The sequence below is a fragment of the Petaurus breviceps genome, unplaced genomic scaffold (assembly GCF_028583685.1).
Source record: "Petaurus breviceps papuanus isolate PSGF00001 unplaced genomic scaffold, PetGlider_PUasm1.0 90444, whole genome shotgun sequence".
Classification (NCBI taxonomy): domain Eukaryota; kingdom Metazoa; phylum Chordata; class Mammalia; order Diprotodontia; family Petauridae; genus Petaurus; species Petaurus breviceps.
Genome location: NW_027187256.1, coordinates 1,032,306 through 1,042,765, shown reverse-complemented (window position 1 = coordinate 1,042,765; position 10,460 = coordinate 1,032,306). Strand labels below are relative to the sequence as shown.

Below are 10,460 nucleotides of genomic sequence, written 5' to 3'. Positions count from 1 at the left end.
AATTCTGTACTGAATCAGATTCTCATCAACCAGAAAAAGTTGGTTTTGGGGTGGAAATGATGAGAAACTTTGGAAGAAGTGACCAGAGTTTTTTAGAGTTTATGATAAAGAAAGAGAAGTAAACCAGACATAGTTTGAAAGATAGTGTAGATTTGGAGAGAACCAATTTAAAAGGCTTCAGAGAGGTGGTGGTAGAATCGCACAAAATAGGATTCAATATGGAAGTTCAGCTAAAAATGTCAGAAACTCTCAAAAATGAAATTCTGAAGATGAAAAGGGAAACTTCTGGTGAAGAAAAATGGAAATTATTCAAAAAGAACAGTTTAGAAACACAGAGAATTTACAAACTAACTTAATTTTTTATAAAGATAGATACAGAAATAATTGAAGATGAAAGAGGATGGATAATATGGCCTGTGGATCTAAATCTCATTATTCCTCAGGATAAAAAAAATATTCCTTCCTAAGAAGATCCACTTCCCCCTTTCATGGAAAAAAATAAGTCTCAATTCAATTACTTAGCTTTGTGTTTTATGGTGTTTTACCTCTGAGAGACGTTATTCAGCCTTTCAGTTCTGACAGCTTTTGAATTTTTAACTTGTCTCCCCTTCCAAAAAAAGATCTTCCATTTTTAAAAGAATATTTCATTTTTTGTGACATCTTGAAGTAAAGAAATGTTTCTTGAGTCCCTTAATTTATTTTCTGGGTGTAGAAAGGGAGAGGAAAAAGCCTATACTTTGAGCACAAGTACCAGCTATTTTTCCAGAGCAGATAAAACATGTTTTAAAAGAATCACAGCATCTCAGAGTGGGAAGGGACTTCAAAGATAATCTATTCTAAACCATACCTAAGAACTGAACCACCCAAAAGAATCTTCTCTAAAATATATTTAACAAGTCATCATCTCATCTATGCTTGGGGATTTCCAGTGAGAGGTACCTCATTATATCTGAAGAAGTCCATTCAAATATGAGATATCTTTAATTGTTAAGAATTTTTTTTACACATAACTTAGATCTTCTCTATAATTTCTATCACTCCTATTTTTTCCACTCAGAAAGTTCTGAAGTTATAGGGCTTGATGAGGCCAGAATAATAAGTCTAATACCTCTTTGAGATGACGGTCCTTTAGATAGATGCAGGCAGCTGTCATCTCCTCTGTGAATCCTCTCTTCTCATGATCTTTTTCATCATCTCCTGAATATTACAGAAATTACTCATATGAACCTCTTAAAATATGCACTCACAACTAAAGTGTTCCAAATGTGTGCTGGTCAGGGTAGGATATAGCTGCAACATCATTTTGAACACTTTGCCTCTTTCAATTCAACCTATAATTCTATTGGCTTCATTAGTTGCTATGTTACAGTTGCCTCATGTTAAGCTTGGAATCCATTTATACCTAGTCATAGATGTTAAAGTGCTCAACTCTCCCCTAGTGGCCAAATAAACCTGAGAAAAATATTCAAGCAGTAGTAGTCAGACTTTTTTTTTTTTTTTAAGGAACATCATAAATGTGCAGATACAAGTAAACTCTGTGGAGTCCTACCCATTCTAAGACTTCATAGTTCTCAAAATATCCTCTAATCATTGGATTGGCATAGAATTAAGCATGAACTAGTAAGTAAATATAAACAAACAAATGAATGAATAAAATAAATGGAATCTAAGGAATGAAAAACAGGTGACCCATCCCAAGTTACATGGTAAAGTACTAAAAATTCATGAACACAATCTGAGGTCGAGATGATCACTTGAGGTTTGACCTTTTAACATCAAGTGCTATTAGAAAAACAAGAACAACAATAGAGCATTGAGGGGCTGCCAGGTAGCACAGCGAGTAAGAGCACCGGCTCCAGTGTCAGGATGACCTGGAGATCGAATCCTGGGTTCAGACACTTAGCACCCACCCAGAAACACCTGTCCGTGTAACCTTGAGCAAGTTACTTAACCCCAATTTCTTAGGGGTGGCCAGGTGGCTCAGTGAGTAAGAGCACCGGCTCCAGTGATATGTTATAAATACTTAACAAATGCTTATTAATTATATTAATTAGAACTTCACTAGTGCATTTGGAAAGGTATGCCTAAAAATGATCTGGGGCTTTCAGGGCTATCGTTCAATATGAGTTGTGTGTTATATTGTACCTAGTAATGATAATGCTGACTTGAGCAGCAATAAGTGGGATATGAGGTTCTGAACCAGGGAAGTAATAGTCCCAATACAGTCTGCCCAGGCCAGCCTGTATCTGGACTACTGTGTTTAGTTCTAGGAAACACATTTGAGGAAGGATGTTAATAAGCTGGTGAAAAAATAGAAATGGGCAACCAGAAAGTTGAAGGGCTTTGATTTGTACCATATGAGGATTGACTGAAGGAATCAAGAGACTTAGGGGGTATGTGATAGATGTCGTCAGGTATTTTAAGGATAATATGTAGATTTTTATTTATTTTTGTGCCATGCACTATGCTAATCAATGGGGATATAAATACAGAAAACAAGACAGTCCTTATGCTCAAGCAGCTTACACTCTAATAGAGGAAGAAAAACTATCAAGTGGACTTCAAAACAAGATAAATATAAGGCAGCTGGTGGGAAGGGAAAGCTGGCCGGAGACTGAATTAGGCTGGAAGTGAAGTCAGCCATCACATGGAAGAGCTACTGCACATGCTCTTCTTGGACCCAAAGGACAAAACTTAAAAGCCATGGGTACAAGTTAAAAACAGACAAATTAGGATGGATTGTATCGTGTGGTGATGTATTCCTCCTCACCTGACATCTGTAAGTGAAGACTATTACTTGTCGAGGATGTTGTAGCATGGATCCTTTTTTTCAGGAATGGGTTGGTTTTCACCAGATGATCTCTTTCTTTCCAACTGTAATGGGAATGTAAATTTTAAAGATCTTCCCTGCCCCTAGGCTAAAGTGCACCTGGAGCCTGGGGTGGGAGGCTTGTTTTTCAGTAGATACTGTTTGATTGGCCAGTGGGTCCAGAAGGTTGTTACATTCTCTGAGCCAGGAGAAGGCTATATAAACCCCCATTTGAGGCTTTGTTTTGGGGCTCACTTTAAGAAGCGTTCTGTGATTTGATCAGATGAGACTCTGGGAAGCGTTGTTGAGAGCCCCCCAGCTTTGAAAAACCCAGATGTTGATTTGGTATGGATGTAATTGTTGGACAGTTTGGAAACTTGTCTACTTGATCTGTTTCTCTGTCTTGATAATTCTGTCTGTATACTCTGAAGTTCGGGGTACTGACCTTTTTCCCCTGAATTAGGTAAATGATATATTTTTGACTGATTAAAGTAAGCTTGTTAACCCATTTTGAGTTGCTTTCCTTTATCAAAGCAGATCCAAGAACCTGTGTTGGCAGACACCTTGGGGACTCTGGAGTGCTTGCTGCTACACCAACTCAGAAATTCTGTGATTCTATGATTCTTCACTTATCCTAAGTTTTATTTTCCCTGCCAGTTTGTTCCTAAGAAATTTGCTCATCCTTGGCCCCCACATTAGAAGAAATGTTTGTTTTTTCTCCCATAACACCACCCTCCCCACTCTTTTTTTGTTGCCATTTTCACACCTTAATCCCCTGCCATGTAACTACACTTTCAGACTGATGCCTGCATCCAAGGTGTAGGTGACTTGGAATGAGGGACTTGTGTCCTATTAGTAGTCTCCATACAACCATTAGAGACCATTAGGCCCAAAGACAAGAAAAACTACTTAGCAGGACAATGGTCACCCATAGTAAATTTGAGGGGTCCACTGTGTCATTGCAATAGGGCTTTATAACTAGCAATCAGATTTTCAAATATTGTTGATTTCCTTTTGCACTGCCCTCCATACCACTGCTATGAAGCCATCCTGCTACTAAACATAAATAGTCTGTAGATTTACTTGCCTGAGAAACTTCGATCAAATGAAGTCAAGTCAATAAGAATTTGTGAAACTCCTACTGCATTCAGTAACTGTGTTAAACCATGGGAATATGAATACAAGCATAAAGAAATACACAGTCCCTGTTATTAAGGAGCTTGCTTACAATCAAATAGAACAATATAAAAATAAAGCTAAAAAGGAGGGGAGTATCCAAACAGCATCATGTTGAACAAAGAGGTTCAAAGAAGAATGAGGGCTGGAGAGGAATGACAGAGGGGACATGGCTGGCTTGAGAACTTCCATCAAATACACTCATACCTGGTCTTGAAGATCAAGACAGGTCATCAGGTAATTGTACTAACTCCATTTAGACCCAGACATAAGTTCATTTCTCAATCACATGGTCAGGCTTTCCCAGTACTACTTTTCTATAGGTGAAACACTTAAGAATTTTTATTGAACACTTTCATACTATAGGAAAGACTGAATGGTGTCATTTCAAAGATACTTGAGAAGGTTTATGTAAAATAACGCCATGAGAAAAGGATAAAACCAGGAGAGCAATTTATATAATAACACCATTGTGAAGAAACAACTTTGAAAGACTTAAAACCTGTAATCACTAAAATGAACAACAATGTTTTCATTTATTTCACGTATTCTGTGCCAGGAACTGTACTATGCACTGGAGATACAAAGGCCACAATTAAACAACAATATGCAAACAACTCTGTAAAAACAAGGTATATACAGGATAAAATTAAGATAGTCTCAGATAAAAAGCATTAAGGTTAAGGAAGACCTGGAATGAGTTCTTCAAGAAGGTAGGACTTTATTTTTGTGAATAGTATTTTATTTCCAATTATATGTTGAAAATTTTTAGCATTCATTTTTTACAAGATTTTGAGTTCAAATATTTCTCCCTCCTTTCTTCTCCTCTCTTCCTAAAATAGTAGGAAACTTGATATAAATTACATATGAGCAATTACATAAAACATTTTCCCCTATTAGTCACATTTGTGAAAGAAGAGTCAGATAAAAAGAAAAAAACACAAAATAAAGTGAAAAATCATGCTTCTATCTACATTAAGAGTGCACCGATTCTTTATCTGGACGTGGAGAGCATTTTCCATCATGAGTTCTTTGTTCTTGTCACAGTGTTGCTGAGAAGACCTAAGTCATTCATAGTTGATCATCATCACACAATATCATTGATACTTTGCACAGTATTTTCCTGGTTCTGCTTATTTCACTTTGCATTAATTTGTACAAGAACTTTCAGGTTTTTCTGAAATCCACCTGCTCATCATTTCTTATTGCATTACTACATTATATTCATATACATTTGTTCATCCATTCCTTAATTTATGGGAATCCTCTCAATTTCCAATAAGGGTTGTTATAAATATTCTTGCACATGTAGGTCCTTTCCGCTTTTGTATGAGCCCTTTGGAATATAGAACTACTAGAGGTATTGCTGGATCAAAGGGTATGCACAGTTTGGTTGCCCTTTGGGCAAAGTTCTAAATTGCCCTCCAGAATGGTTGGATAAATTCAAAACACCACCAACAATTCGTGAATGTTTCAATTTTCCCACATTATCTCCAACATTTATCATTTCCCTTTTCTGTCATATTAGTTGATCTGATTGATACGTGTGAGGTAGCATCTCAGAGTTATTTTAATTTGCATTTCTCTAATCAAAAGTGAGTTAGAGTTAGAAGGTGGTACTTTAACTGAGACTTGAAGCAAGTCAAGAAAGCTAAAAGGCAGAGATAAGGAAGGAAAGCATTCCAGGCATGAGTGACAACCAGGGAAAATGCTAAAAGTCAAAAGATGGAATGTCATGTACAAGGAATAGCAATGAGAGTTATTACTAGATTGAAGAGTATATGGGTGGGAATAAAATGTAAAAAGATTAGAAAAGTGTTGTAAAGCCAGGTAGGGCCTTAAAAATTAAAACAGATATGATCCTGGAGGTAATAGGGATCCACTAAAGATTTTTTGAAAAGTAATTATGGTGTACTGATTCCTGAGTTTTAGGAAGATCAATTTGACAGCTGAGTGGAAGGCAGATTAGAGTAGAAAAAAAAAACCAAAAAACTTGAGACAGGAAGTCCAACCAGCTGGGTTTTACAAACTTATCCAAGAGTGAGTTAATTAAGATCACTAGAGTAACTGTAATGTCAGAGGAAAGAAGTGCATATGCAAGAGATATGAAGCTAGATATAGCAGGATTGGACAATTGATGGGATATGAGATGTGAGTGAGGGTGAAGAGTGAAGGTTGTACCTAAGTTGTGAACGTAGATAAATGGGATGAGAGGATTTTGGGGGAAAAGATGAGTTCAATTTGGTGCATGTGTATGATGTCTTTGGGACATCCAGTTTGATATATCTAATAGGTAATTGGAGATACAAATATGACGTTAGGGCTGGAAAGTAGATCTGGCAATTATCTGAATACTGATGATAAATAAAAAAAGAGCTGCTGATGAGGTTACCAATTGAAACAGCATATAAATGAAATTTTAAATAACTTTTATGTGTGGTTATTTGGAATTTATGTAGAATAATAGGACTAATACTTTACATTTTTAATGCACAAGATCTGTGTTAAACATAAAAATAACAACAATAGGTAGCATTTGTATGGTGCCTCCTACGTGCCAGGAAACATGCTAAGTGCTTTATAAATTTCTTCTTTGATCCTTACTAAAATCATAGGAAGTAGAGGCTTTTATTATGATGCTTTTACAATTGAGGAAACTGAGGCAAAAAGAGTTTAAGTGACTTTCCAAAAGCGACATACTAATAAGTATATGAAAATAGAAGTGAACTATGGTCTTCCCTAGTCTAGGTTTAGTGCTCTGACCACTGCACCACCTAGCTGACTAAATGACAGGAAAGAAATCACCTTTGATGTTACACTCATTATCACAATCATCTTTACAAGTGGATATAGGTTCATGGTATTTTTAAGTAATAGTGACTTACACAGAATATCTTAAGCTACTCAATTATCCCTGAGACCTCCAGCTAAGCCTCCCAAGCCCAAACAGGAGAACCTGTGTAGGATATGATCCCGTATTTGTTTAGTCCTGACACCATATATAATGGGGTTCAGTGCAGGGGGTACCACAAAATAGAGATTTGCCAGCATGACCCCATAGGACATGTGGTTGATCAGCACCGTCAGGTAGGCTGGTAAGTAGAACATAAGAATGACACACACATGAGAACTGCAGGTGCCCAAAGCCTTGAGCTGGGCATCACGGGATGGGAGTTGGAAAACTGCTCGAAGAATAAACATGTAAGAGATAGAAATGAGGATGACATCTAAGCCTGTGGACAAGAAAGACAATACCAGAGTGTAAATGTTGTTGGCTGTTACATCTGCACAGGCCAGTCTGGAAATCTTAGTTGCCACACAATAAGTATCAGCAATGATGTTGTTTCCACAGAATGGTAGCCGTTCTACTAGGAAGATAAAAGGGGAAGTGATAAGTAGGCCTCTGGTCACAGAAAATGCCATAATTTTCCTGATCACAGAAGGGGTCAGGATCATGGTGTATCTCAGAGGAAAGCAAATGGCCACATAGCGGTCAAATGCCATGGCCAGAAGTACTGTAGACTCCATGACAAAGATGGCAGTGACAGAGAACATCTGGGTCATACAGGCCTGGAAAGAAATGACTCTATCCTTGAACCAAAAAATGGCCAGTGTCTTGGGCATGATGGTGCTAGAGAGCAAAAGGTCAGACATGGCCAACATGGCCAGGAAGAGGTACATAGGCTCATGTAGACTATGCTCCATCCAGATAAATATAATCAACAGAGAGTTACCTCCAAGGGCCACTACATACATGGTACAGAAGGGGATGGAGATCCAGATGTGCAGTTCTTCTAGACCTGGGATGCCCCAAAGGAGGAAGACATCTGGGTGGAAGGTATGATTGGAGGCAGCCATAAAATCACACTGGGAACAGATGACACGATTTTCATTTTCCTTCCTGAGCTTGATCACCTACAAAAATGGAGGAAGGAGAAGAATGTTGCTGAAGGATATTCCCATTCTGCTTTGGACAAATACAGTCACTGGGAATATATTATAGGGAAAAATCTATTTTCTTTCCACTAGGACATTTTTTATATACCTTTTTTGAGGTCAATCAGTCAATCAATATGTATTCATTAAGAACTAACTATGTGCCAGGAACTATGTTAAGCACTAGGGATTCAAAAAGAGCCAAGAAACATTCCCTGACCCAGGGAGATCACAGTGTAATGGGTGGGGACAACAAACAGACAAATAGGTACAAACAAACTATGTAAAAGATATGTAAGAAATTATTCAAAGAGAGAAGGCACAAGAATTAAGTAATGTTGGAAAAGGCACAGTACCTGACACATTATAAGCACTTAATAAAGACTTGCTGATTTTTATGATGACTATTTTTATAAAGCAATATTAATGTTATAAATTCTTTAGATGGTTTTGTAGAAAACCTTCTCCTGGATCTGGAGATGAGGGAAGAAGATATCACAGAATCTCACAGCAGGAAGACTTCAAAGGACATCTAGTATAACATTTGCATATAAAGACATTCCCTCTGCAAAATTCCCAGGAAGTGATAGTTCAGTGTTCATGTAAATAGCCCCTTCATTCCCTTTGAGTCCTACTGAAACCAAGCATATTGTTTTATTCTTTTTTCCTACTTTCCCAACCTACCTTTCCAGTTTTCTTATATCTTGTCCTTTGGTATATATTTTACTCTAGTCAGACAGTCCTTCTTATAGTCTATCCCTAATTACACTACATCACTCATCTCTGTGCATTTGTTAAGGATGTTTTTCATTCCTGGAATACACTCTTCTTCACCTCTGTCTCTCAGAAGCCCAACTTTTCTTCAAACTTCACCCTGAAACACATCCTTAATTTCTCCCAGGTTCTAATGTCTCCCACATGAGTAAATTAACAATAAAACACACACACACACACTCATATATATATATACATATATATATATATATATATATATATATGAGTGTGTGTGTGTTTGCATCCCTAGCACCTAACTTTCTAGCTTTCAACCCATTTAAGAATCATAGACTGAAAGTTGGTTATGACTTCACGTAATGGCAAGCACAGAAGTAGTTCACACCTTGTTTCAGCAACTTAATTAACACCTTTTTAAGTTCAAGTTTCTTTTGAGCCTTGTATCAAGTCTGTTAAGAAACAGAATGTGTGAAACCCACAAGCTGTGAACCCTAGAACTCAGGCACTCCTGGAACAGGAAGGGGAGGAGCTAATGACCATATATAAGGAAAGGCCCAGGCTAGAGATAACAGAACTGAGAAGAGGACTCTTGGGGTGGCAGTCAACAAGGAGAAAACTTGTGGTATCCCGGTACTCTGTTTGTCTGCTCTGTCTGTGTTGATGTTTGTTTGTGATACTTTGTTGAAAAACTCTGGGACCATACTGGAAGCCCTTAAAGAGGATTTTCTGGTTGTATATTTACTGAAGTCCTGTAGGAGGGTTTTGGAGGTCCTGGGACTTTACTAATGATTTGTGCTGACCTCTTGAATCTTGTTTGTGCATCTATGTTGATTGCTATGTTGATGATTTCTGTTCAGTTCTCAGACCTTGTTTGTGGGTCTGATTTGATTTCACAGGCAGATAGAGAATTGATGATGGTGCCAGTAATGTGTTTGGATGTTATTGTGGCTCTGTCAAGGTTTGTTTTCCCAGAAACAGAAACTGTGAAGGACTTGAGGTGGACTGGACACTGTGAACTTCAACATGGAACAGGAACTTAATGAAGAACTGGACAAGGAGCTGGACAAGGAACTGAGAGCTGCCTGCCTTTGAAGCCAGGTGACATTTGGAGCTGGGTACATGGAAGAGGAAACATGGAAGCTGAGAGACAGCCTCAAGTCAAGCTGAAAGAAGACTCTACTTGGATACTGTGTACTTACTGAGAAGGTTATTATTTACTGTGACTTAGGGGTGGAGAACTTTGACTTTTGTACTTTGTGATTGAATTAAGGATTTTGTCATTGACTAAATGAATGTCCTTTGTTTAAAACTATGTAACCACTTTGATGAAAAGTATGTGGCCATTTTAGTGATAAGTTGTTACATTGCAACATGGTGAATGCTGTGTTTTGATTTTCTGTTATAAATTTAAACATTGAGAATGCTATACCTTGATTTTCTGTGAATATTTTGCTCTGATTTGTAACTGAATAAATAGAGAGTTCGATAAACTATGTAATCAAAACTTTGAAAGTTGTTCATAGCAGGAGTCCTCTAAAAAGCTGCTCACATGGCTGTACACTTCAGAGGTCTACTTTTCTATACCTTATATGAAAAGGAATCCCCTCTACAAAATAACCACAAGGTTTTTTTTTTCTTTAAGATCTCCAGAGATTTTTCCTGAAGATGTCACTGCACGTCTGCATAGCTCTTTAGATTTTCATTTCCCCAAGCCAAAATTTGATTCTTTGTACCTTTTTCCCATGGTTCTGTCATTCCTTTCTAATGAAGTCTTTTTAGATCTTGACTGCTGTATAGTAAAATAGTT

At 37.5% G+C, this 10,460-nt stretch overlaps 1 protein-coding gene across 1 annotated transcript; it reads right to left on the bottom strand.

The window, feature by feature from the left end:
* Nucleotides 1-6,889: 6,889 nt before the first annotated feature.
* On the bottom strand, nt 6,890-7,843 carry LOC138177608 (olfactory receptor 52B2-like). Its single transcript, XM_069108823.1, has one exon. It carries the CDS (start codon nt 7,841-7,843, stop codon nt 6,890-6,892), a length of 954 nt encoding a protein of 317 aa, XP_068964924.1.
* Between the last annotated feature and the right edge of the window lie 2,617 nt (nt 7,844-10,460).

Coding starts and splice junctions, on each gene's coding strand:
- LOC138177608 (XM_069108823.1), bottom strand. CDS start 7,843: ATGGCTGCCTCCAATCATACCTTCCACCCAGATGTCTTCCTCCTTTGG.